General features: G+C 45.0%; 1 protein-coding gene across 4 annotated transcripts in view; it reads left to right on the top strand.

Moving 5' to 3' along the window:
- The window catches only part of RBFOX1 (RNA binding fox-1 homolog 1), a 2222576-nt gene that overhangs the window by 1862220 nt on the left and 332587 nt on the right, over window positions 1-27769 (top strand). For 2 of the 4 annotated variants that reach the window (XM_077141883.1, XM_077141884.1), the window contains exon 1: window positions 4529-4805. The exons of the other annotated variants lie outside the window; for them this stretch is intronic. In XM_077141883.1, the coding sequence (XP_076997998.1) occupies window positions 4662-4805 (144 nt within the window). In that variant the 5' untranslated portion in view covers window positions 4529-4661. Of the gene's footprint in view, window positions 1-4528; window positions 4806-27769 lie in introns of those variants that run through there. 4 annotated transcript variants of the gene reach the window in all.

Genomic DNA, 27769 nt, shown 5'->3' with positions numbered 1-27769 from the left:
GCTTCTGCTGGGTGGCTCAGAGGGACTGTAGGCTGAGACCTACCCTAGAGACCAAGGAGCGTTCTGTTGTACTCAGCTTAACATACAGAAAGCTGAAAACAAAACCTCAGAATCCTCAGATTCCTTGAGCTGGAAGAGACAGCAAGAGATCGTTTTGTCCAAATTCTTTTTGCATTCATTCATTCATTCATTCACTATTTATTGAGTGCCTACTGTATGGCAGACGTCCGAAACCCTGTGTCTTGAGTGGTCAAAGCTGAAGATAAGGCTCCTTCCAATGTTTAGCCATTACGGGGGGAGAAGCCCCATCATCTATTTCAGTAGACTGGCCCAAGAGAGTGCCAGAATTAATATGTTAAACAAATCTGGGGTGTGGCAATCATGTTAGAAGGGGTGAGGGTCAAGGAAGACCTTTCTGGAAGCTAAAACAGTGTTTCCAGAGCAAGCACACTTTTTATTTAGAATTTCTGCCACCAGCCCAACCCTCCCTATTTCTGGTGTCCCCAATATCTGACTTGGTTCTACCTTTATTTACTTATTTATTTTTTACACAGCACTTCTCACCTTCTACTATTATGTAAAGTTTACTTATTCCTTATCTTAATCACTTTTTCTTCCCCCCCCCCCATGTCAGCTCCATGATGCCAGGGCTCTTTGTTCACTGATACTATCCCAAGGGAACAGTGCTTCCAATGCAATCAACACTAAATAAATATTGTTTAGGTGTTAGAGCAAATAAATCAATCAATGTGCTTGTTATAGAGATAATAAATAGCAAAGTTTCTAAAGATACTTTCATTCCTACTTTACTAAAGTTTGAGAAAACATAGTTGCCCATCCCAAAATTTGGAAGTGAAAGTAAGATACTTCTAAGCCACCCCTTGACACTGCCACTGAACCAATCCAGTATGGATAATTACATTTAAGATCAGGAAGTCTTTCCTACTCTCTTAACTGGAGTCTTCCTTGCTTTGAACATGGAAATTCTCCATCCTTTCGCTAAATGCCTTAGACATCCTTTGGCTAAATGCCTGATTTTTAGACATGCTTAGGAAGTTTATATAATAAAGTATTAAGAGGGAGGGGATGGTTACCTTTATTGTTTAAATTACTCGCAAATTTAGGAGAAGAAAAGAGTTATGAGTACTACTGCATTGAACAGGTCAGTTTCAACTTGCACAGTTACCTTTTGCCTAAGGAAATTTCATTTGAAGATGGCTTTGTTCATTGCTTGTTTTTTATACTCTTTTTGCTTTCTAAATGCTCTGTAGAACTATTCAATTAAAGGTCCTTGTAGCTCAAAGGCAGAAAGGGTGGCCTCTGAATGTGCAGGGTATATATATATATATCCAAGTGATGTTGAGTGCAGAGATTCTTTGTACAGAGAGACAAGGGTATTTGGTTTACCCATTACTCCTGTTTATTATAGAAGAATAACTTGGGAGCCTGTGACATTTGTGTAGCTCTTTCCCAGTCTCTGTTGAGATGGAATTCAAATTCAGCATCCCCACATGCCGTTTAAAAGGCAAGCAAAATTTTGTCATTGAATGAGCAAGAGTTGCAGGTGTGGTACTCCCATTTGATTTCAGAGCATTGGATGTTGTGTTCCTGATGAGCGCGCACTGCTATTAGCAAGTGGAATTCTTTCCTGCCAGCTCCTTTATGTGGCTGGCGTATTTGTGGGTTGTGTGTCTTGTGTGTGCTCGTGTTTGCATGCACTGGTGCAGGAATGTCTGGGCTTGGCTGTCCAGAGGATGGTGCCTGACTGAAAATTTCTGAGATGGATGTAGGGATGTGGCTATCGTTTCGCTCTGTAGACTTCCTAATAGGACTGACCGTGAAGAACTAAGTATAAGGGGGAAGTCCGCGCCATTATTGAGGAAGGGGTCTGAAGAAATGTAATCACCACTGAGAGTTTTCAACTTTAGGCATAAAACAGACCAGACCAAAGCAGTGTTGACTCAGTGCAGCCGAGAGCGGTTATCAGTTCCTTACATAATGTATTTGTTTTTCATTAAACCATTCAGATAAAGTCTTTTTGCAGTGCCATGTATTATTTATCAAATTTCTTATGAAAATGAACTGAAGGGAAGATTTTGTCCCCTTCTTGGGGCATTCACAGGCATCTACTGTGCAAGCGAGGGAAGAGTGAAGGGACTATGGCAAACCCCTGTCAGCACAGCAAATTGCTTGAGGCAGAAGGAAAGGATGGGAAAGGGAGAGAGAGAGCTGCAAAGGCAGAGCCTTTTACATATATGTTTTGTAGCGAGCCTTTCTCTTTGATTTAGTTAATTGCAAAAAAAAAAAAAGAAGAAGAAGAGGGTAAGAAAAGAAGGCATAAAGAAAAGAGAGAAAGAGATTGAGAATGAATCAGTTTGTAAATCAGAGCTGATCTTCCAATTCCCAAAACTACATATAGCAAGGATTTTTCAAACTAAGCACTACCTCCGCCCAAAGGGGAGAACAAGGCAGCACAAAACGCCACTCCATATACTTCTAATCCCCCTTACCAACTCTGCTTCTGTTTAAACAGGCTCCTGGGTCCTTATTAAATGGATGGGATTGGTGAGCCCCAGTGGGGTGGACAGACAGCTTCTGCACGGTAATGCAGAAAGCAGCAGCCTGGTGTGGGCCTAGTGGTCAGCCTGATGAGGACTGTACAAACGGAGTCAAAAATGGAGCTGTGGAATAATTAATACCCCTTCCTTCAGAAAGGTTTTGGTTAGTCTGCCAAGTGAGTTGCTCCTAGCCAGCTGATGGTGCAGTTTGGGTGCAGCCAGTGGGCTGAGGGCACCTGTGAGTCCCACAGAAGCCAGCAGGGAGGACCCTGTAGGGGCTAGTCCCCCCTCCTGTCCCTGGCCCTCCTTTGTGACATTTCCCCATCACCTGGCAAAGTGGTGCTGGGTCCTGCGGGATGGCGACAAACCTTCAGCAAGGGTTCTTTAAGGGAACCCAACGAACAAAAAAGATTCTGCTCAGAGAACTGGCCTCTTGTTCAGAAAAGAAAAAGAAAAATCCAATCACTGGGTGGAAATCTATCTATCTATCTGCAGGCTTGACCATAAGAGATACTGTCGCTAGGGAGGTGCTTTCAGTGGGAACCAAGGACAAGTTAGAGCCTTCATATTTTCTTTTGATTTGCCGATCACATCCTATTTTATTGCACGAAGACTAAGGAAATCTACTAATGAATAATTATTACTTCATAAAATAAAGGGGAGGGGGAGCCAGCCTGCCAGAGCAGAATATTAAATTTAAGCCAAGGAGGGCTGGCCAGGCAAGAAATAAATAAATAAATAAATAAATAAACCATTGTAATTTGCCCGCCTGCGGCCGGCAGAGTAATCTCTCATCAGACACGCACTTCCCCACCCCGTGCATTTATAATTTGAGAAGAGCCGGGATTCTGGGCTGCAAGAAGCCCCCTCGCCTGCAACGGGAGCTGGTTGGCATGTTGGTCCAACAGGGTTGAGCTGGAAGCCAGCCTGGGCGGTTTCTCCAGCTCGCGGCGGCCGGGGGGACGCTGGGCTGTGCGCGCTGCTGCCCGGCCCAGGCGAGGCGGGGAGCCGAAGCTGCGCCCCAAGCGCCCGGGGGTGCATCGCAGTCTCCGCAGCTGGGGGGGGGTGGCAGTGGGGGGGGGGGACCCCGGAAACCGCGCTGCCGCCTGCAAGCGCCCGCAGCCCCGGCTCCCCGCCGCCCCCCGGCCCCCTCGCTCCAGCTTCCTAGCGAGGGGGAATCCCATTTCTGTTTTTTATTTGTCCAGGAGGCGGGCAAACAAACCGCCACCAAAATCTAAGACCCAGGGTCCCCGCGGGGCCGTCGTATTCATTGTCCAGCCTGCCCGGATGCGGGCGATGCGGGGCGCTCGCTTGCTTCGTCACCCGCCCCGCGGAGATTTTTAGCAGACACAATTAGAATTTTGGCGAGTCGTTTACGAAAAAAAAAAAAAAAAAAAAAGGCAGCCGGTGGGGGGGGGGGAGCAAAAAAAAAAACAAAACACACAACAACCCTGCCCCTGGACCCATTTGACAAATGAGGAGGCACGCAGCAGCAGCGCCGGAGTGAGCCTCTGTGAGTCCAAATCTCTCTCCCCCCGTCTCTCCTCCCCTTTTCTTCTTCTTCTCTTTCCCTCTCCGTCTCTCTCTTCCTCTTTCTCTCTCCTTCTCTCTCCCTCCCTCCCACCCCCTGGCTCTCTCTCGCCCTTACCCTTACCCCCTCCTTCTGCACCGACAGGAGGGCGTCCACCCCCCTCCCCCTTGGATGGAAGTTGCCTTTGCTGGGTCTTGTCATCTTCCTCGGGCGTGGGGGGCAGGGGGGCGCCTTCCACTTTGAGACGGATTTAAAAGCAAAAAAAAAAAAAGCAGGCCCAACAAACCAGACAAGCGTTCAGCAGCGAAGGAAACAAAATAGTTTCCTAGTCCGCTCAAGTGTCTTATTCAAGGCAGACGAACGCTCGCATCTAGCAAAACCAAAAGGGAAGGAAAAGCAAAGGAGGGAGGGAGACGTGGGGTGCAAGGGGGTGGGGGGGTGGGGAGACAGAGAGGGAGAGAGAGAGAGAGAGAGAAGAGCGAGTCGGCCACCTTCGTGTACTTAGATAAACAACAAAATCAAAAAGATAGAAAAAAAAATTGTAGCGAGCAGGCAAAGAGCAACGTGATTGCATGCGAGCGTCCCCACTCGTGCTCGGCGGGCGCCAGCGAGGCACGATGCAGCATCCTCTGACGGGGGCCACCTGCGTGGCGCTCCCCAACGTGGGCATGTGTCCCCAGCTTTCGTGTGCCTTGACTTTTATGTACTTACAGCAGGTAAGGCGCGCCTCTTCCTTCCGCGGCTGCTTCCCCGGGACTCCGCCGGCCCCGGGCTGCGCTGCTGGACCTCGGGAGGGAACGGGGAGGGGGTCGTGCGTTTGGACCGGAGGGGTGGAGGGGAGCCCCCAGTTCTGTTGTCGATCCCGAAAGCCCCCCCGTCCCTCCCCCCACCTCACGCCGGCGAGACGGTTTTGCACCCCTCCGAATACTTTGAGTGCCTGACTCCGAGCCTGGGAACCGGGAGTTTGAAATCGCAAACTGCCTTTTCCTTACTCGCAGCCTTCTTAAGGCAGCGTGTCGAGTCCGCCAGCTGCTTCTACGGCCCCTTGGACGCTAAGAGTTTGGCGATTTGGGCGAGCGTTTCGGTGCTGTGATTTTAATTGGGCTGATTTAACAAAGAGAGAAAAACCACGCGCACATGTGTGTGTGTGTGTGTGTGTGTGTGTGTGTGTGTGTGTGTAAGTGTGTTCTTTTTTCTCCTTAAGTTTGCCTGTTTTGTGCTATGTTCGATCTGCATTGAATCAGAGGGTTTGAATTTCTGGAGGGTTTGACTCCGAGTCTGCTTCCAAACTCCCTGGCACGCTATGACTAAGGCAAGCTTTTGAGGATGGCCTCTTTGTTGACACGTGTAAAGGCATTTTGTATTGCTCCCCCCACTCCCCCCTTAATGGAATTTGCTGGGGGATTTGGTATTTGTTTTATTTTTATTATATGTTGCATTTCAGAGCTTTTCACTGCATTTCTTCCTGTGCGAGTTTCTCTGGAACCCTCTCTGTCTCTGCCTTCCCCGCTTTACTGGAAGGGCTGGTCTGGAGTTGGTTGCTGGACTTGCGAACCAGCCCAGCATTGCCTTCTGGGGTGACCTGCTCGCTCTCCTTCTCTGGGGCAGGACTGTGAATATGAAAGGGCAGAGTTTGAAGGATTTTTGTCATGCAGACCTGAATTTGTTTCCCTTCCCAAGATTCCCGCTCTGCTGCGCAAAGTGTTTATGGCATTTTTAGTCTTTTTACCTGTTTTCCATTCACTCGCTTCAAGAGTACCATTTGTTATAATGAGTCCGATTGTGGGTTGACATAACTTCCTTTGCAAGAGTTTGTAGGGGCCTCATTTTCCATTGACCCTGCAGTTCAATCGGTGTTATAGGAATATATGTATTTACACAATGTCGAATTTCTCTTTTAAACATTTAGGTAGTTTATTATCAATTTGGTTGCCTCCAGAAAATATTTCTTAAGGGTATTTTCTGTTGCAAGTCTTCTTGAGAAATGCCTGCTTTTTTTTTTTTTTCATTTCATGGGAGCAAATTGGTTTATTCTTTTAAATATTGTTTTATTCCATTTCTCATTAAGTAAGTGGTGCCAGGAAACATTTCTCAAGAGTGTACTGGTAACATTTTACATGATTCATCTGCTATCTGCTCTTCCAGTTCTGTGCCTTTGCTTGGAGGGTGTGTAAGTGCGTGTGCGTGAGTGTGTGTGTTTTACACCGGCTACCCACTGAAAGACCATCCAGTGAACATTTCTACAGGCCCCAAGCCTGGGTTGGATTTTATCAGATTATTAATATAAGTTGATCGTTTGTCTCCTATATTTCGTGTTCTTTATTAATCAGTTTTAACAGAATTACCTAACAAGTAGAATGTTACAGATTTTCAGGGTCCTCACAATTTCGTTGTGGGTTTTTCTTTTTTAAGACATTGATGTTTCTTCCTCATGAAGTGTTAAATCAGTTTTCTCATTGAAGCACAACTTGGGAGAGAGACAGTGACTTTGAGTAAGAGGTTATTGTTCCCATGAAAAGGACAAGCATATAAGATGGGTGCAAGGGTTCTCTGCTCTGCCGTGCAACCTCTTCCCTGGGGGATTCCACCCCTGGAGAGGGGAGGCTCAAAGCAAGTGTTGGTAGCCATAACAAATATTTAGAAGCCCCTAAATCAGCATCAATCTTCCATATGAAGATGGATAAAGAGTGGGCTTTGAAATGTGCTGTAGAATACAGCCCTCCACCTTGTGGATTTGTGATACTTTCAGTGAGTTTGTTTATACCGTGACACTGTGATTCAATTTCAGAATGGTACATGTGTGCACGTGTGCTTATTTTCTCTAGGTTTCACGAAATGCCTCAAGTTGGAGCTGCCATTTATTTTTGCTTGTGTTATTCAGAATCGGATTTTCAAGCCACACCTTCCACCCTCCTGCTTCATCCCTATCAGGGTGGGAGAGGCTTGCTTGGGGTCCTCTCCTGTGGTCATTTCCATCAGGAGAAGCTGAGCTGGATGGATATCTTTGCTTTTATTTAGCAATCCAGGCAATTGGCTAAAACTGTGCAATAGTTCATTTTAACCTCCACAAACTACTTACCAATACAATCTATATGTCTTCGACAGGTTTGCCACTCTGTATTTTTATCTGTTCTTAATCTGTAGCTGTTATTGTATCTCTATTTAATTTCAAAAAAAAAAAAAGAAAACAGAAAAAGCAGCAGAGGCTGGCTGATCTGTACTCTCAAAGCATGCTGCTGATCAAACGGATGAATCAGGCAACATTTTGAAATATGACACCTTCATGGAACACAAGTTATTTATTATTATTTACAAATGAACATGTTTCAGGAATCTTTGTTATTCAAATCACCAGTTATTTAGGAAAATAATTAAAGTGCAACCATCTTACATTGGAGCCTTTTCCCCCCTGTTTTGTGAATGCTTAAGTCCTGATCAGGTGTCATCCAGAGTCTTCACTGAATATAAGATACTCTTCTGCAAGGAAGTTTCATGTGGTGCTTATTTCTTATCCAATATCTAAGGAAAATCACTTCATCATTTTTTTTCTCTGCCTCAGCTCTACCATTCAACCTTTCTTCTCAAACTCTCCAGCATTTGTTCTGAAGAAAAAAATTCTGAAAAACCTCAGTAAAATGGGATGCCTCAGTATCTGAGTTTACTCGGATTGACCAAGTGAAAGTAGCGCAACCTTTTTGCCACAATTAACATATATATTTAGGCCAAAGTAGAGGCGACTTGACTACTTAAATTATACTGATTCAGTTACATTGACATTTTCCAGTAACTTTACTTCAGAGAGATGTTTTCCTCCAGTTATAATTTCTTTCTTTCTTTTTTCTCATTCTTCTCTCTTTTTCCACATCTGAGATATTGCTACAGTTTGGAATTGCAAAATGAGATAATGTTGACTCTTCTTTGGCATTGAGATTTTGGAACCAATGATGTCATTACATGCACATATACATATGACTGTATGCACATGCATACATCTAGCGGTTGTTGGCTGCTTTCAGATGGAAGGTTCAGGTAAGCATTGGAGCAACTGGCTTCCATCTTGTTCTCCAGGGCAAGTCCCTGCTTCAGCCTCCATTCTTGACACACTGCGGTGCCATTATTCGGTGTCTTCTTTGATGGTGAATCTTCTCCCTGGTAAAACCTCAAATGCACTTGTTCTCAGTTCAGATTCTTCCGAGACATCCAAAGTTAATTCCTATTTAAATGGGCTTGCCATGAGGGAGAATTCTGAATACAAATTCCAAATTTGGGGATTTGCCATGAGCTAGCTCAAAACAGAACCCTGTTTTGTTTTCCTCTCAGAGAAAGATAGAACAACACACACACACTGCAAAAATATAGAGATGCTTGATTTCCACCATAAGTCACAACTTGCAAACCAAAGGGCATCCATCTTATGGTATGGTAGGGTGGAGCTACAGACTGCATAGACTTGGTTTGTCAGATTCCTCCCAAAGCTATGCCTTCCGCTGAGTTTTAACTCCCTGAAAGAGAATCAGTAGCATATTAACTTGGTTTTGCCCTCGTTCTAAACCACTATTCGCATCTCCTAACTTTTTGTTCCAAGATGGTTTCTCCTCTGCCAAGTCCCATTCACTCAGAACTTTTTCATCTGCCTAAATTTAAAATAAATAAATAAATAAATAAGTCAAATGCTTAAAATTCACATTAAAGGGTAGGGAAAAAAAGGGGGCCTCCAAAGTGGCCCATGCCACTGTCAATTTCTGAAGATTGGTAATTTTTCCCACTTAATGATGATCCATGTGGTTTGTTTTAAATAGTGAAGTAGTTTGTACAAAGGGTAATTCCTGGTAAATGAAGCCATTGCTCAACGTGGACATCTTCCGATCGAAAGCAATTGAACTGAAACCTGCATGTCAACCCTTTCTGTCTTTAATTAGAAAGTGGTTCTCAGTGCATAGAGTCACCTGGGAAAGTGGGCTTCTACACTATAGCTGAAGGGGGGCGCCCCCCTGCACAGTCGAGGTTATAAATTGGGGGACAATTGGGTAAGCCATAACAGTGCTGGCTCTGTAGAAAAGTTCAGTTCTCATTCCAGTTCCTTGCCTCGTGCCCCTCAGTCGGATGATTTGTAGTCAGCTAAATGGCGTTTTATCATCATCTTTCTTCTTAGCTTAATCCCGTGTTGATTTATTAGATGGTGCCGTGGATTGGGGATAGTCAATAGTGTCAATAACGCAGAAAAGAATTAGGATGGATTATTTCATGTCTGAATTGCTTAAGGAATTTAAATGACTGGGATGAGTACCTTTTCAGGTCTGTCTGTCAAAAGAGAGTTCGCTGTCTCTTTCTAGAAAAAAAAAAGACATGTCACAAATTGGCTAATGAACCAGTCTTCCTTGTGTCCTTGACCTTTTCCAATTAAGGGGAGAGGGCACAAATGGGGGGGGGCTGTTGTCAGCCAGATAAGGGCCACATACGGTGTGGCCTGGGGTTCTTCTCCCACTCCCAGCATTTCAGGAGCCTGCATGGCAGGTTCCCTCCTGTTGACTGCAGGGATATGTGGGTTCTTTGTTCGCCTCTGCCGTGGGATTCTTTAACCCGACTTAAACTCAGGAAAATGGTTAGCATCTGTCTGTCCACAAATCTGAGCCCTGCGCCATTTCATGGCAGTTTCTGTGTCAGAACCTCTAACAGGCGGCTTCTGCTTTTGCCCGAGTGGAGAAACCCCATGTTATTAGTGCCCACGGGTCATCTGTTTTCCTTACAGCTGGCCCTTGAGTCATTGTCCGGTAGCTGATGGACTGAGGGTAGACGGTCTTTTTCAGGATTTTCTGATTCATTTAGCCAGGCTCTCTGCCCCAAGAGAAAACATAATGCTTGTTTATTCATATTGGCCGGGTGAAAACAGTGTAGTTTGTCAGGCAAATAATAGTCTTCTGGAAGAGAAAGAAATTGCAGCATTGTAAACAAAATCAGGTTGGTGCGGCTGTGCCTAAGGGGGCAGTATAATGCGCAGGAGATGTCATCCTGTGAATGAGCCAGGGCTGACAAAGTGTGGGCGTAATTGCCCCATCTGCAGAGAGACCTTTTTAATGGACGGGGAGAGGTGTCCCAGTGCGCTGTTTAATTCAATTAAGAAGAGCAGAGAAAGTTCCATTCATCGGGAAAAGTTTCCTCTTTCCGGGGGCTGCCTGAGAGAACTTTGATGGACCTAACAGGGGCGGGGTGGCTGCCTGCCGGCTGTGGCTCGCCTCGGCGGGCCCTTCTGAGGGGACTGTGTTGAATAAGGTCAGTTCTCAGGCATAATAGCCCAGGAGGGCCCTGGCCTGGCCTTTCCCCCGGCTGAGTGCCTGCGAGCTGGGGAAATGAGCAACGGGTCTCCAGGCTGCCCTTGCAAAGCCAGACAGTTCCAGAGGGGTCTTTCCCAAGACCCCAAAGTTCAGTCCCTGCGCCTGGCTCCTGGGGGGAGAGGGTGCTTAGATGGGTGGGACTTCCTGGTTCCTTAAGGGACTTGGGAATAGGGAATCTTCCTGCTCTTTCTAATCTCTCAGGCATAAATGGGCCGCATTGAATGTTCCTGGTTTAAAAAGAGCAGGGGATGACTCCATTCTATTGGCCATATTCTCAATTCACATTCCCCTTCTTATTAATCCTGCATTGCTTAGTTGGTGAAGCACTTAACCATTTATGCCACATTTTTGCAGCCGTCTCTAACCGTTAGACTATAAGAATCATGACGGCAGGTTACTCTGCTGTCTGCTTTTATTATGCCCACCATGCCTAAAATGACGTCTGATGCATAGTAGGTACTCAGTAAGAAACTGAATAACAAATAAATGTATTTATTCAAATGAATGAATACAAGTGGACTCTCTACAGCTTTACAAGCAACGTGAGGCAAGGAAGGTCACCCCTTTTCAGAGACATATGTTACTGTTCATTCAATCACTTATTTATACTTTCATTTGGTCATTCAGAAATTATTTCCAGGCTCTGAGGATCTTGGAGCAAATAAATTTGAAAAGGTCCCTGCTGCCATGGAACTGGCATTCTAGTAAAAGGAAAATGGATATGAATCAAGAAGATATTTTCAGATTGTGGAGAGGACATAAACAAGATGATGGGGTAAGGAGTAAGTGGGATGCTGTTGTTGGACTTGATTCAGTGAGTTGGCTAAGAAGGTGATAACTTCCCTAGACTCAGGATAAGACAGCATTGGGCACATGAAGAGTTGAGAAGGATGATCCATGAGTGACAAAGAACAAATCCAAAAGCCTGATCTGGGAAAGAGGGAGTACAAAGTTCAGAGACACTTGGAGAGTTAGGAGGTGGTGGGACTGGGACACGAGCTGTGTCTTACAGCCTTTGCACATAGAGGGTGGGCTTTCTCATATGCTCTGGAGCCATATTGAAATGTAAGGAATGGAAAAGAGAAAGGGTAGAAATGCATTCCCCATGAATGAATTGCTGAGCTGTGGTGAACCCCACCAGAAATTGAGAACGAGATATGGGGTAAGAGGTGGAGAGAGGGTTTGGTTCAAAGCTGTAAAGATCGGTGTAAAACACCGATCATGGCCATCATGGGTACTGCCAGCATCTTCTATCCAAACCTCATCAAGGTGGCCACATAATGGATATATTAAGTTGAAGACGATGCGTGTGATCAAGTGTTTCCCAAGCGTAAGACATTTAAGCACCCCTTGCTCGTCTTTGCCAATCCACTCATCACCACTTTGGAAATGTATTTAATGCTTTTTCTTTCAGTTAACTTACATTTTAAACTTAAATGTAGACTTGCCTAAACAAACAAAAACAGCCACAGATTCATAGAAAGTGATATTATTTTTTCCAATACACGTGAAAATGAATAGTTATTCATTCACATGTGCATCCATCACCAGCCAGTTCGTCTAGACTGGGTAGGAGACAGAGATTCCAGTTCTTACGGAGGGTTCATTAAATCATTCATCCATGTGCTATCTTGTGGAATCACACTTTGGAAAACACTGGCTTGTCTGTTGGCTTTTCTTGAATCCACTTCCCTCTCTGGCCAGACCCTCATTCTACCTCTGACCCAACTTGCAGGAAGCAGGCTTGCAGCTGACTTCTTTGCATCCCCTCCTCTTCCCTCTGCCAGGCAACCCAGAGGGCAAAGCAGAGGAAAACAGGAATACATTTAACATCCACAGTGTTGGGGTGGGGGGCTCGGAGATGATGGGGTTGGGGAAAGGGAAGCTGTGGTCTTTTGCATTCAACCAGGCTGCAGCTGAGGCTCAATCACACCCTGTTTGGATCATTTTTTTTTAATGTTGTATTTAAACACACACGGAATCAAAATTAGGAATTGGTGCCAAAGTGGAAAACATTCAGAAGGTTAGTGTGTTCCCAGGGATATAATGACTTTTTTTTTTTCTCCTTTGCAGCTACGGAACAAAGTACAGGCAGCTGTAGGATTTAAGTGCCTCCAATTTCTCAGCACTGATGAGTAAAGGCACAAAAGGTTTTGTCTTAATGAGCCCTTTCTTTTTGGCATTTGATGTTTGCCCAGGATTCACCTCGAGGGCTAGATTCCCCCTATCAAAAACAACAGCAAATATCCCCTGTCTTGCCTTCGGTAGATCTGCTTTCTATTTCTTTGCCTGAATCCAGGCATGGGTCAAGCTCTCCTCTTATTGAAGGGGGAGAACTGAGAGATTTTCCTCCCTCGATGAGTATTTCATTAACAGTGAGTGATACTGGCATAAAAAAAATTGACAATAAACAGCGATGCCGGCATTTTGCAGCATGCAACTGTCCCTCTCATGTACTTTGAGAAAATTCATCCTAGATACCGACATCTATTTAGAACCAGTTGAGTCAGCAACCCCCAAAACATAGTTCAAAGAACTGGTGCCTCTGCAGTTATACATAATATGTAAGTCATGAGCTAAAAGCTTTGTCCCAACTCTGTTATCCAATTAACTGGTCCAGCTGAATTGACGAAGGCACTTAATTTTATTTGGGACCTTAAGGGCTTCTTCCAAAAATTAGGGCTAAGAATAACTGATTCATACTCTTCTTTATAAGTAAGACTAGGTGAAAAAAAAAAAAACGACACTGTACCTAGGAGACAGTGAGAGGTCAATAGATGATCATTAAATGAATGAATGAATGAATGAATGAATGACTATATTAAAGAAAAGTAGGATCTTTTTATTGAAGCTGAAGGTGTATTTTTATTTTAGATTTCTCCCAAATCAGTAAGATGGATGCACCTGTGAGTTGCCAAGGGCACAGACACAAGGAGCCTGGGAGCCCCTCTCTCTCCTCTGTCCCTCCTGTCCATTTTGGAGCCTTTCCCCTCCTTCTCTTCCCTTCAGCTGTCAGTCCTCCTGGTGTGGATTGTAATATGACTGCACAGCTCAATTAATGCTCCGTGGCGGGAGGAGGGAACATAAAAATTGTCTTGCTCTTGTCAGGAGCAAAGTTATTTACTTTCAAAAGCTGACAGAATCACACTGCAGGGGCTTCATTTATTTCTGTTCAGAATGTCATTATTCTGTGATGCAGAGAACTTGGGCACACAGTGAAGTGTGTTCCCACGAGCTCTAATGTGGTGGGTCTTGCTGAAGTGTAGACCATCGGGAGTGGCCGTGGGGACCCTGCCCTGGCTCCACGGTGCCCGGGAGCTTGGGACTGACACCAGAGGAGTGTCCCAGTTCTGGGATGGATGACAGTGCTGATGTGTGCAGTTTCCAGCCCTGGATGTGTCCTACGAGGGAGCGAGTTCCCTGCTGCTTGATCATCTGTCCTCTTTATTCTCACGCAGAAGAACGAAATGTGGGTCTCCTCATCTCACATAACTCTTCATCTGGCCTGCTCCTGGAGTTTCTGGAAATGCAGAAACTCATGCCACCGACTTTGCTTTGGATCCATCAGTTATCTCCACTTAAACTCTGTGACAGGTTCTGTCATCCAAGTAATCTGTATAAAAGTATGCAATCTGGTTTTGCCTCCCTCCTTCCTATCTCCCCCCTCCCTTCCTTTCTTTCCCAGCAAGCAATTAAAATGGGTAAGGATTGAGTAGAGAAATTCTTTTCTTTCTGGTGCAATAGCAGAACCTTCCACTGGGGGTCTCCATTTAGAACACGTTACTCCATTTCTTTGGAGAACTCTTTTTTAAGGCTCCTTTTTGGTTCCATTCAAAAAAGGAGTGCCCTTCTGTAGGCGAGAGGTGCTGCTTGTGAGGCGATTTAGGTGACCAGGGAATCCAGCCATCCTCAACTGTGACAGAATTACAGAAATGAACTAATCCATAGCTTTTACGGGGTACTATCTGTCAGGCACACTGCTGAGCACTTTTACACACTCCCCCATTGAATCCCCCACACGAGGCCTCCACGGAGTTGCTATTCATCTATTAGTTGCTTCGTTTGTAGACTCTGAGGCGGAGGCGGGAGAGCTGGTGTCTAAGCAGCCTGTCTGCAGAGCCCACGGCCGCCTCCCCCCCGTGTGCCAAGGCTGCGTCCGCGGGATATGCAGGGACCTCCGGGGGGCAGCCTCACGGTACAGCCTTGTCACGTTCTTGCCTTTTGAAGGTGAGGCTTGTCGGAAAGAAAAAAGGGTCGGGAGCCCTTCCAACTTCGAAGCCTTTCCTGATTTTATTCTCCAATTATCACGGTGATTGTCCAATGGCCTATGACAGGCAGTGGCTTGCGGACTCGGGGAGCGGGAGGGAGGAGACAAAGAGCGGGGCCTGGGGGAAGCTTCGCCGCACCCGGGATGATGGAGCGTGTTTCTCTGCAGCCAATTCAGATCCCCCAGTCCCCCTCGTGCCAAGGAGCGCTCCAGCCAACCCCAGGAAAGGCAGCCGCTGCCCGGCATCGTATTAATGATTTATACCCGCCACGTTACTGCTTTTGTTCACTTGTGGGACCTGGTTGTGTTCATAAAGGAATTTTCAGGGAGCGGGGTCCTGGCATGCCAGGCTGTTTGGCTCAACGTAGTTAAGGCTGCTTCGTAAATCAAAAGAATTTAGCGCTTTCCCACCTTCCCGAGCTCCTGAGATGGTGTGTACGTGGGCGTGCTTGTGTGTTGTGGGTTGTGTGTTTCATCCGATTCACCTAGGGACGTTTTCATTGCCTGTCTGTGAAGAATGAATGAAGGGCTGGATGCCATCTATCTTAGGCATTTCAGGGTTGATTGGTCCTTCCACGGGGCAGCAGGGCCCCCGCTTGTTTCCCATTTGGAATTGATGCTTTATGATGTTGTCCTGCAAATGGGCTGACACCGTTTTATTAGCATAAAGAGATACAGAGCCCATTAGAATCCTTCCTTAGCACCAGAGACAACAGACAGGCGAAGAGGTGCGCGTGTACTCAATGCAGAATTTCCATTTGTTACATGTCAACAGGTTCCTCGTGTGCTCCTTGCACGCCACGATTTTGGAGGTTCTGTTTTTGCTAGTTTTTTTCAATTATTCACAGAAGAATTCTGCTTTGTTTTGAAAGTGAGTGAGGATTTTACTTTTTGAATGGAGGATTCTGGATCTAGGGAATCTCTGATTTTAGACTGCTGCAAATGCACTGGGTGTTTTGCTTTGTTTTCTTTTGTTTGTTTGTTTGTTTGCTTGTTTGTTTGCATGGGCAGGCACCAGGAATTGAACCCAGGTCTCTGGCATGGTAGGCAAGAACTCTGCCTGCTGAGCCACCGTGGCCCGCCCTCTTTCGTTTTTTAATGGAAGAGAAATAATCTAACCAAGCGACTTATTTGGGAGCCCTCAATTCCTCTTGTAAAATAACTGCAAAGAAAAGTCCTGCTAATTTGGATTGCACTGTATTCTTCTTTATATCATGTGTTTCATTTTGTGTGTGGTTATATTCCTTACTTGAGCTGAGAAGTGAATATTAACAGAAGACTGAGTAGGAGTTCAAGGAAAAAAATGACATGTTTTGAAAATCAGAATGATATTTTAAATATTCTATCCAGCAGGGTCATTGTTGTATAGTGTGAAATCTTGGTTTGGGGCAATGTTCCTGACTTAAATGTCATGCTTATAGGAAATAAACATGTCAGTTTAGTAGAATTCCTATACTAATTCATGCACAAATGAATGAACAAATAAATTTGTGAATAGTACTTGCCTCCCCCCCCATCCAGGGCTTGAATTTCTTTTACAAATGCGATCATTTTGACTAACAGATTCTTATTAACGTTTATACCTCAGAGAACATTTTAAAACTGTTTTTTGAAACTGTCCAGAATGGCAGTCCACGGTAATGAAATTAAAACAAATATTCACCTGAAAAGACTGGCTTTATACAGTCTCATCTTTCTGAAAGGTGGACGGGATGTACATATTTACATAAGTCATTAAAGAGCTGGGCAAAAAAGTTTTCATCACAGGAAATGCGATACAGCCCTTCGGACTGAGAAAGCAGGTGTACTGCAAGTGCAGTTTACATTTATATCGTGTTGATTTTTGTATGGGTTTGTCCTCTATTATATCACAACGTGAGTGTCTCATTGTCTTTAATTATGTCTACAAGGCACAAGACAGATGTCAACATCTGCTCTATTGTTTTCTGGGTTTACATATAGCTTTGATGGGTTATTAAACAATCTATTTTTCAAACTGAAAACAGAGAAACCAGGCGAACCCATATTATGGCATTTTGCAAAGGCCCATTATGCAATTAGCACTTGGGATTTGTGCAAAAGCTGGTGATTCACCCAAATAAACATCCCTTTATTTTGATAGTTCTTCTTGGCTGTGTGAAAAATATCAATTCCCCCCTCCCCCCCCCAAAAAAAATTCACATTTCCTTCTTATTCGTGGAGCATGCCAAGAAGATGACATGCTAATATGAGGAGTGGATCCTTCACTCTTTTTATCAGAAAAAGAGCAGCTCTCCAAAATTATGACGCCTTTAATTCACGCCAGCATATTACATAATACAGATAGCCATTTCCATAGAAGACAAGCTTTTGAGAGTTTATCGGATACTATTGAAGACAACTCCTGTGTTTTGAAAATGTCCCTAACACTTGGTGATCTTTTTGGGAAAGACCAAGTCAACTCTAACAAAGCCTGTGGCATCCACAATGCTTAAGTCTCTTCAAACTTCATCCTCTCACTTAAGTAATTGGTTAATAATAATTTGCTCATTCATCCAACAAATATTTAGTTAGCCTCTGCTCTGTGTCAGAAATTGGGATTGCCACTGAGCTTTTGGTGGAAAAGGGAGCTGACTTGGCTTTCCTTCATGGAGCATAGAAGTTTGTGCGGAAAGACAGGCGGACAGCAAGTGATTTCACACATCAATATGCGTTACAAATTATGATAATGGCTTTGAAGGAGAAGAAGAGGTATCCACAGGAAATAAAAGGGTTTGGGTTTAAGGGTGAGGGATGTACTCTCTGAGGAATTAGCATTGCGGCTACGATGATGTAGCAGATAGGTGAAGAGGTGGCATGGAGTGGAGGAGATAATTCTTATAAAGGCAGAGGATTTATACAAAGACTGTCCTGTGTCTTGCTGTTCTGGGTGAAGTGGAGAATGGCCAGGAGGCTGGAGTGGAGCAGGAGAGGGAAAGAGAGACAGACAGTGACCAGGAATCACGGGACCTTCCTTCCTTGGAAGCCCTGCTAAGGGGGTTGGAATTATTCCAAGAAGAATGAAAAGGAAACAGTTAAAAAGAAATTAAGGGACTTTAAACAGAGGACAAATATGATCTGATTTAGCCTTTTTAGAAGACCAGTTTTGGCTGTTCTCTGGAGAACAAAGAAGAGAGGGACAAGAGTGAGAGCAGCAGGCTCAGGTAGGACCCAGCACAAAGAGATGATGATGACTTGACAAGGAGCTTCCAGAAGAGAAGGGCAGGAAATGCACGTTTTGAAAAACGAGACTGATATTCTTTGTGACACCCCCATCCCCCAGTGAAGAACAAATGCCCCTCGGCAGAGGCAGACACCTGGGGGCTCTGGCGAGGACAGGCATATCTCAGGGGGCCCTGATCTGGGTGGTTCGGGGCTGCATCGAGGAGCATTACAGACCTATTTCTGCCTATCTCAGGCCAGAGCTCCTGGGGTGAGGTTTGGCTGGAGCTCAGAATCTCAGCTTGGCTCGGTTTGTGGGTCATACGCTGCTCAGTAGGAGGGCCACCATCCACAGAGTTCCACCCCAACTTGGGGGAGTGATTTCTCACTTCTCGGCAAACAGACTTCTAATCAGGTGGCCGAGGATGGCAGAGCCAACTGGATGACATGTGGCCGGTGGGCAGCGGCTGCGCCTCCGCCTCCAATCAGGGGGCCCAGGTGTTAAACCTGTCCATGTCAGGGTCAGATGCACCTGCCTGTGAATCTTAACAACATCACGAATCTTCCCGACTAGTTACACGGGCATGATTCCTAAGTTCTTTGAAGATTAGTCTCCACATTTTTAAAACAGAGATTGCAGCCGGATCACCATGGCAGGGTTGTTATGAGCCGGCCGTGGGCTGACCGGTGTGGTGCTCAGAGCACCCTCCAGCAAGGAGAATGAGCTCAGTCAGTGCTTTCACCCTCGGCGGGGATGGCGCTGGTGGCGCTGGTGAAAATAGCGGTGACGATGGTGATTTTGATCAGAATGCAGCTGGGACCTGTTCTCTCCCAGGGAGCCAGATTCAGATCTGGGTCAGCTCCGCCACTTGCCGTCTCTGTGCTGCTCTGGGAGTGTTACTTTCTTTGTTGCAGTTTCCTCATCTCTAAACCGGGGATGTTGCTAACCGTGGACAGTCATTATGGGGATGAAATGAATTGATACTCGTATAAAAACTGGAATGGTATTCGTTCTAACAAGCAACGCTGACGAACAAAGAGGCTAAGTAAATAAAAACATGCCTGGTACAGGGTACAACTTTAATTAGAAAAAAAGAAAGGTGCCTCGTGGCTTTGGGTCTGTCCTTTGTGCTTGATTTTGCTTTTCATAGCGGGCAGGCAAGACCTCCTTTCCCTTCCCTTCCACCGCCATTCCCAGCCCCATCCTTCCATGTGTTCTGAGCATAACAGGTGTGTGACGAGCTGACACCCTGGCAGAGTATAACATGAAAAAGACTCCCAGTAATTATAAAAATAACACGAGCCCTGCTTGGCGAGGTAGGCAGATGAGCACAGCACTACCAGAGAGATAAATAAGTCCTGCAAATGTTAGGTCCCAGTGGGCGTGTGGAGACATATGGGGATAAACCACACTTAAAATTGGGCATCGCTGGTGAGTTTGGGGCAGTTAAGGAAGGCTAATCCAGTGCCAAGTTGTTGGGGTTTTTGGTTTCTTTTTTTATCTGAATTTTAAATCCTTCAGTTCCCTTTTGTCCCTTTGTTCTATTTTGGTCCTAAAAGAAGCATTCCTCTTTGAAGCCAGCCACAGAGTCTCCAAGGAAGTCAAGTCTGTGAGGTAATCCTAAAACAAATGGCCACCCCAGAATCTGGGAATTTCCATATTGAGCTCTGTACAATATTGTTGGGGGAAATGCAAGCACATACAGTAAATATTTAATGGAATGGGCTGACTTGTTGAGTTCGGATCAGCCATGAGTGGGCGTGCAGGGAAAAATCGGTACCTAGAGAAGCGGTGTGGTAGTTTTACAGGCATGTGTAGAATGGGGCGGGGGCGGGAAAGGGGGACAGCTTACTCTGCCCAATATTATTTCAAAAGAAAATGTGGAATATGTTAGGTTGATTTCAGGTTGGAGCTCCTGTGTTTGGGCGTGAAAGTGGTTTGGAGATCCAACAATCTGTGTTTGGCACAGGTCTGTAGCAGCACTATTTCTCTGGAAGAATATTTTGGAATTCTTGTTTGCCACCTACACAGCCCTTCTGAAGACTCACTCACCAGACATTTCATCACATAGGAAAGGCTTGTGGTGTGGGCACCGGGGTGGTTGTGCCAGTTTAGAAGGTCTCAAGGATTCTTTACGTAGCGAATACGTCGGCATCCTGGGTCACACAAAGCCTACAGAGGGAAGGCAGCAAGAGGCACATCAGATAGACACAGCTGTCCCTCTCACTGGCCACCAGTGAATCACTGAGGCACGATTTCCTCATCTGTAAAATGGGGCTATGAATTGACACATCATATGCTTGTTATAAGAGTAGATGCATTGATGTCTTTAGAATTGTATTTGCCATGTAGCAAGTGCTCTAAAAGTGTTAAAAAGTTAGCGAAAGAATCTTCTAAGACTTCCTCCTAGAAGTCTTCAAAGACTCACCATCTCTTTTACACTAGTCCAGAATCTACCAATTGCAAGTGACAAGCCCAACTCAAACTAGCTTAAGCAAAAACAGCAATTTATCAATTCATGGAACTGGGACATCTGGGGGTCAACTGGTGGAAAGTGAGTAATAACTTAAATACCCAGCATTACAGTCGAGATATGAATGGACATTGTCATGCTAATATAACCTCCAAGCATAGAGTTCACTACATTAAATTGGACTCAAATCCAAGGAGTATTTTATTTTTCCATTATTTAAATTATTCCTCACAGCAGCCATCTGAGGGGTATATTGCTGTTTCCAATTGATAAGTGATTTAATTCAGGTTCAGAGAGGTTAGGTAGTTTGTCCAGGACAACACAGTCACGAATTGTCAGAGCCAGGATTTGGACTTAAGCTTGGACGCCTCAATACCTCGGCCCTTAATCAATATGATCTTACTATTTTAATAGAATAATAAGTTAGTTTTCTAATAGTAAATTGGAGACCACCAGAAATACATTTACGAAACCATGCCTTTCCTGAAGAGTCATCAGAGCAGGGGATTCTGAATTTCTCTCTCAAGCCAGTTTCACTGTTCAAGAGCTGTGTGATCTTGGGCAAATGTCTCAATCTCTCTGTGCCTCAGTTGTCCTATCATCAATGTGGGGATAATCATAGAATTTCCCTTTACTGGGAAGTGGTTATGAGAATGAAATGAGTTAATACTTAAAGGGGTTAGTAGGTGTCAGGCGAGTAGTAAATGCTATATATGTGCTGGTTAGAGAATATTCAAAAATAGATTGCCATGTAAGCTCAGAGAGGAAATGGAGATCGCTCACAGTGGTTCCTCTTTTGATGTCCCCAGAGTGTCCCAGAAGGGCACTGCTAATCTGGGAGGCTGAAAAGCCCTCCTGTCAGAGTCTCTGTTGCCACCAGCTGCCTGGCCATGACCTTGTGGAGAAAGCATTTCCCTGTGCCCGCCCCTCCGCTAATCTACCCTCCCATGTTGTGCGAGTCACACAGCTTGGCCCAGCTGGCCTCTGAGCCCCTCATGCCCATGCCTTGCCCACCAGCCCAGAGGAGAGAGTCTCTGAAAACACATGTATGTTTCCACCCCCATCCCCTGCAGCGCAGCGTCTGGCTGGGGCCCTGTGGTGCCCAGTGCACACTCGTTGGTTAGACAACCCCGAAGCTGGAGGTGAAAGCCCCAGTAGAGAGGGGCCAGATCCCATTTGAAGATGACTCCTTGTCATCGGGCAAGAGGGTAAGGGTGGCTTGCAACTTCTGGACTTGATTTTACGATATAGAATGCCTTAGTACTTCCCCAAATTGTTTGACCTCTTTGCCTCCTTGACCCCCTCCGCCCCCCTTGCCCTCACCCAGCTGTGTTGTGCATCGTCTGGGCTGGCAGGTACGTCCTCAAACTCATGGCACTGCTGAGCATGTCAGCGTGTTTGCAGGTGAGAATGGTCACCGGAGCTGTTGATGGGAGAATGACTTTGCTTGATAAAAACACAGCACACATTGGCCCATGCTTCAAAACTTGATAGCGGTTCAGAGGCCCTGAGAGGTCCACAGATGAATTTCAGAGGGCCTTTCCACTCCCAGCAATGATATGGAATATTGGGGGAATTATGTGAAGTTTTCTGGGATGGGAGTAAAGTTCTCAAAGTGGCCCATGCGTTGAAAAAAAATAAAAAGGTAAAACCTCTGCTCTAGGGAGATCCCCCAAGAACAAGAACCTTTAAAGGTGGAGCTGGTACATTCACCATCCTAAGAAGGGTCAAAAGGATAATGTGTTTAGCTGCCCTTTTCCTGGACTTACCCCATTCCTTCTCTCCCCCATTGTTACCCAAGGTTCTCTCTCCCTTTTCTCGTGTTCCCATGTGACTAGTGCCTGTTCCTGTGCCTTGGACCTCCTCTTGTCTGGGAGGTAGATCCCCACTTCCTGAAGCTGCAGTGGGAGGTGGACTAGGCCAGCTCTTCTCCAGGCCTTCGGGACTTTTCCAGGTCTCTTTACCCTTCTTTGGTTTTCTAGTTTTTTCTTCTAATAACTATCAGAATGGTTGACATTGAGTTATGGGTTGAAAGTAAAAGAGAGAAGGAGACCACTCAGCTTGAGTGTAGTCCAGTTAACATTTCTCGGGAGGAGTTTATTAGCTAACAGTGCGGACTCTGTATTCTGTCTCAGTTCAAGATGCAGCTCTTCCATTTGCTAGCTCTATTGCCTGGGCCAATTCCCTTCACCTTTCAGTGTCTCATTTTCCTATTTGCAATATAAGAAATTTAACATTAAATTTAACAATTTAACAGTCTGCTTCATAGGGGTGTAGAGAGGAGAAACTGAGATAATGCATGGAATGAAGTCAGTGCAGTGCCTGGCACATAATAGCATTGAGTCAATGGTGGCTACTCCGATAATGATTATGTGATGGTGACTGGTGATGGTGGTGGGGAATGAGGAGGAGGAGAGAAAGAAGAATTAGGAGGGGAAGACAAACGAGAAGGAGTAAAGAGCTTTGCAGTGAGACTGACAAATTCTCAAGTAGAAAGCAAGATGGATGGATGGATGCATGAATGAATGGATGGAGGACAGATGTATCAATGGATCGATGGATGGATGAATGATCAGTCATCAAATAAGGCTGGGAAAGTCTGGATCAAGCAAGGTCAACATGTTTTGCTTTGTTTAATATATATTTTTTTCCTTTCATGACTTCTCAGGTGCTTTAATATGCTTATAGGCATCAGACCTCCAAGAGGGAGAAAGCAAGCAGTTTCTCAAACATATTTGACCAATCTTTTTATTTATGTATTTATTTATTTAGCAGCGTAGCTTCAGATGAGACTTCTATTCTGCAGAGTACACTTTGGGAGATGCCAGCCCAGGTGCCCAGTCTCTAAGGGGGAAGGATCCACATGGCATTCAGGGGTTTAGCCTATTCACAGGAACTGGAGGGAGTACTTGGGGTGAGGACTCAAAGGCCCACTTAGCCCGTCCTGAAGACTTGTGCTGTCTGGAGCGGTTTCTGTGCCCAGCTTTTGCAGGGACAGATGCCCCAAAGACAGAAGTCGTGCGGAAGACACAAAGGAAAACAGCCCCCATTCTGAACATCCTCAGGGAATATTTGTTTGCCTCAACCAAGTTCAACAGCGTCTCAAACCCGGTTGCCACTCATCCCCTGCCAGGTCAGGGGTATGTTCCTGAACCATCGCTGTTCCCCGCAGAGATGATGTGTAGGGTTGATATTCTTAGATTTGCTCATTCAGCCAGTCAGTCTGGCTTTCAGAGGAGAATCAGGTCAAGAAGCGCTTAATGAACCAAGAGGAACACCGTGCTGCCTTTATCACTGGGGCTTCAGCTTTCTAATGATAATCAGCCGCCTCCTCTCTCACAAGACCGACTGGAATTTTCTTTGTGCATCTTCATAACCATTTTTGATGGTGGGGCAATCCCATTGGCTAGATGCTGCAATGTCCTAGATTCTCTGGGTTGCTCCTGAGGTCACACATCGTCACCATCCCCATCGACCATCAACTGAATTTGAAAGTCTAATATTTTGGTTTCAGAACTACATCTTCCAGGTGTGGAACCACCTCTGTTAGCATCCGTGTCTTAATGTTTGGTTTGAAACACATAAGGTGGAGACAAGCTCTTAAACACCAAGACACCTCACAGGTTGCACTTGTCAGCACCCTTTTGTTTAAACCTTTTGCTTTCAAAGGGAGGAAGAATTCTGGTAACCCTAGTTTGGGGGAGATCTGAGCTCAGATTCTCCAAACCAGCTGCTGCTAATGCTGTTGTCAATGTAACAACTGCCAGCCCTCATTTCTGAGTGTCTGCAGTAAGTCAGCCCCTCAGCCAAACACTTCTGCAGATTACTCGTAGTTAACTCTACTGCCACCCATGAGGTATAGTTACTAATCTATTCTTATCTTGCTGACAATAATCCATAATAAATTCATAGCACAGAGAGGTAATATGCACAAGGACACACAGCTAGTGATGGTGGAAACTGGGCTTTTAATCTGGGCACCAAGGCTCAATAAAGTTCTTAAGTACCATCTGTGATCTTTCCAAGGTTGGGGCCAGTGTTGGAAAGAAGCATTGGAAAGTGAGGGAATAGTAATATCTCAGTAACAGCAAATGCTTCCTAAGCACGTGCTGTTCTGTTCACAAACATTTCTGTATATCACCTCATTAACTGAAACCAGTCCATATGAAGGGGTGAGGGCTCCACTTCTCTACCTGGGTGTAACATTCCATAGCTTTCCTGGCTGATTGGGTCATCCACTGAGGATTCCAATGGGGTGGCTGGAACTTGTGGCAAGAGGATGGCTTGGTGATGCCATATATGCTACCCACAAGCTGTGGAAGACTTTCCTATGTAAGACAGGGTTATTGACCCAATGATTTGTGATTTGAATGATTACGTAGCTAGCCCTCTGAGAGCTGACCTCCCCTCTTCTGGGAATTAACCTGTCATCCTCAATGTCCAGGACCATAAACACTCTACACCATCTCAGGGATTTTCTCTTTGAAGCCCAGGATAGGTTGAGCTCTTGCATGTTTTCTTCTCTCTTGCATTTGATAGGGTTTGAGTGCATGTTCGATGGTGGGTGGAGTTTATCAATTCTGGTCCACAGTGTTGCCTGAGCCTGGTCGATCTTACTGATCCTAGAAGGTGTTAGCAGCAGGTAGAAGAGAATCCTGTTTGTTTGGTGGCTGACAAGATACTCACTTTGCTGTAATTCTCAAGTGTTTTCTGAGCACCTACCCTATTCTCAGTCTTGTGATGAAGACAGAAAAGCCATACAACGAAGGATTAAGTTGAGGAGAGAGCACATAAACATCACTGGATGCAGATGCCAACCAAATCTTTGCCAATCTAGGACAGATCACTGCTGATATTACCAGGCCTTAGATGCATACATCGGGAGTGCTAGAGAAGGTAGGGAGGCTGCTGCCAGGATTTAGCATGTGGCCGCTTGCTGAAGGATGTGGCTATTTCTGCCGCATGGGGGGAATAGCGAGAATGAAGCGTTCAGTAGATACATCAGTATGAGGCGTCCTTGGGGCGCAGAGGAGACAGACAGGTCATGAGGAGAGGAGAGATTAGAAAACAGTTTTGCTGGGAGCATTAAAAATATTCTTAAGGAAGAAATAAAAATAAATAAGCTCTTTTTGAACATCTGCCAAGCACCAGAAACAACCAGGTATGGCATTTCATCTTGGCTTGAGCAGCACACCTGTAAGGAGGAGCAAGTATTGTTCCAATTTATCCGTGGGTCAACATGTGAAAGGGTGACAGAATCAAGATTCAAATTCAGTGTCTCCAATTTTGAAACCCTTCTGCTGCACCACGGTGCCTCAAGGTCTCTTAAAATGAGCTCGAGGATACAGATAGCCCTCAATTACCTGGTGTTCCTTTCACTTTTTCTGCATTACTCACGCTTTCCCAAACCATTCATTTAGTCAGTCATTCTCTCAGGAAGCATTCTGGAAAATTTGATTTGTCTAATCATGATTTTAGTCATTGGGTGAAAAAAAAATGAACATGCTTCTTTATTTGAACCAGTTGACCTTCTAGAAGGAAGTAATCACACGTAAAAGGGTAATGATAGAATGTGATCAGTTCTTGGACGAGAATGTTAAACTCACTCCAGAATGTAGGTGATGGTGTGGTTCATTCTGCCTGGGGTTGTGGGGAAGGCTCTGCAGAAAATGTGACGTTTGGCTTAGGTCAGCAAGGTTGAATTACAAGAAAGGGACGGAGGGAGAAGTGGAGGGAGGGAGGACAGGGAAGAGTATTTCTGTACAGCAGGCACAGTTTCAACAGAAACGAATTCATAGAGGTGTTTGGCAAAGGCAATATGCCAGTGTGCTTTGCATTTAAAGAATGATTTGTAGAAAGAAAGACGGTGTGTATTGAAGGGTGAATCTGTAAAAGTAAAAGGGAAGAGTATTGTGAACGGCCTTGCATAATGTAGGAAATAATCTGTTAATCCAACCTTGCCTGGAAACAGGGTAGTGTGAGAAGTTAAATAACCTGTATTAGCGTCATATTATGTGATAGACATCGTCAATATCCAATAGGTAAAAAAAAAAAGGCAATTATTATTGAGCTTGTTCAACAATGTGCACAGAGAGGCATTCTTTGTTTTTGCTTTCGGTTTTGTTCTGTTTGGTTTTGTTTTAGTGGTTGACAAATGGCACCCGACACTCAGCTTCTCGGGGAGCTGGTATAGAATCACCTAGAGAACCCCTGACCTGTAAAGAGCAGCCTCTTCCCATCCATTAGTGATTGTTGAACAACGAAATGTGACCCAAAGTTTCTAGATCTTCCAGTCCTTCGAGAGAAGTTGCAGATCCAAATTTTACATAAAATGCCTCCACTTAAAAATATGTTTTGTAGAGTCCAGACAAATTGCCATCATCACCATGACCATGGCCATGACCATCACCGCCATCACTACCATCATCATCATCATCATCATCATCATCATCTGTGGAATGGATTTGCTCCATATGACTGCCCTTGGCTCCGTGGGTCAACAGAATCCTTAAGACAGAAGTTTATCTTTACAAGGACTCCTGTCCTCTCCTAGGCTCCATCCAGCTTTCTGTCTGTCTTCTTTCCTTCTGTTACCCAGATTTGGGGGGACTGCCACTCAGAAGGGCTGAATAAGATCTTGAGGAAGGAAATGCAGTGCCCAATGGCAGGAAAAGAAACACTGTTAATCTAGGAATGGAAGATAGAAGGGAATAACTGAGGAGGGAGTGTCCTCATGGGAGGTGGAAAAAGATGAGAGAATTGTTCTGCATTTCTGTAGGGGAGGATGAGATTCAACTATGAAAAGCTGGCTAAGGAAAAGCGTCTCTTGGTGGATAGCCCCAACAGGACAAGAGGAACAATGGAGACCAAAGAAAGCCAAGAGATGAAGAGGTAGCTGGGAACACTAAGGAGTCTACGTTAGCCATTTTATCAAAGTCCGACTTCCAGCGTTTGGGATGAAATAAATGCTCTAGATCAGGAGTCAGCAAAGTACAGCTTGGGGCCCAAATCTGATCCATTGCCTGTTTTTGTATGACCCTTGAGCTAAAAATGGATTTTATACTTTTAAAGAGTTGAAGAAAATCTAAAGAAGAATGCTATTTAGTGGCATGTGAAAATTATAGGAAACTCAAATTTCTGCATCCATAAATAAAATGGTATTGGCATTCATTCATTTACCTATTGTCTATGGCACCATGCATGCCACAGTGACAGAATAAAGCAGTTGCAATAAATACCACAATGCCAAAAATATTTATTATGTGCCCATCTACAGATACCAGTTTGCCAACCTCTGCCTTAGACCCTGATGGCCAGAGCAGAAAACCCTAGCACCAAGCCTTGTTTGGAACTCAGTCCATTTCAGAGGTCTGCCGGTGCTTCCTACTCACTTCTAGAAATACCTCTCTTCTCCTTTCACCTTCTTA

This window comes from Tamandua tetradactyla, chromosome 23 (assembly GCF_023851605.1).
Source record: "Tamandua tetradactyla isolate mTamTet1 chromosome 23, mTamTet1.pri, whole genome shotgun sequence".
NCBI classification, from domain to species: domain Eukaryota; kingdom Metazoa; phylum Chordata; class Mammalia; order Pilosa; family Myrmecophagidae; genus Tamandua; species Tamandua tetradactyla.
Note: the sequence above shows the minus strand (reverse complement) of the source record. Positions and strands in the feature narration are given on the sequence as shown.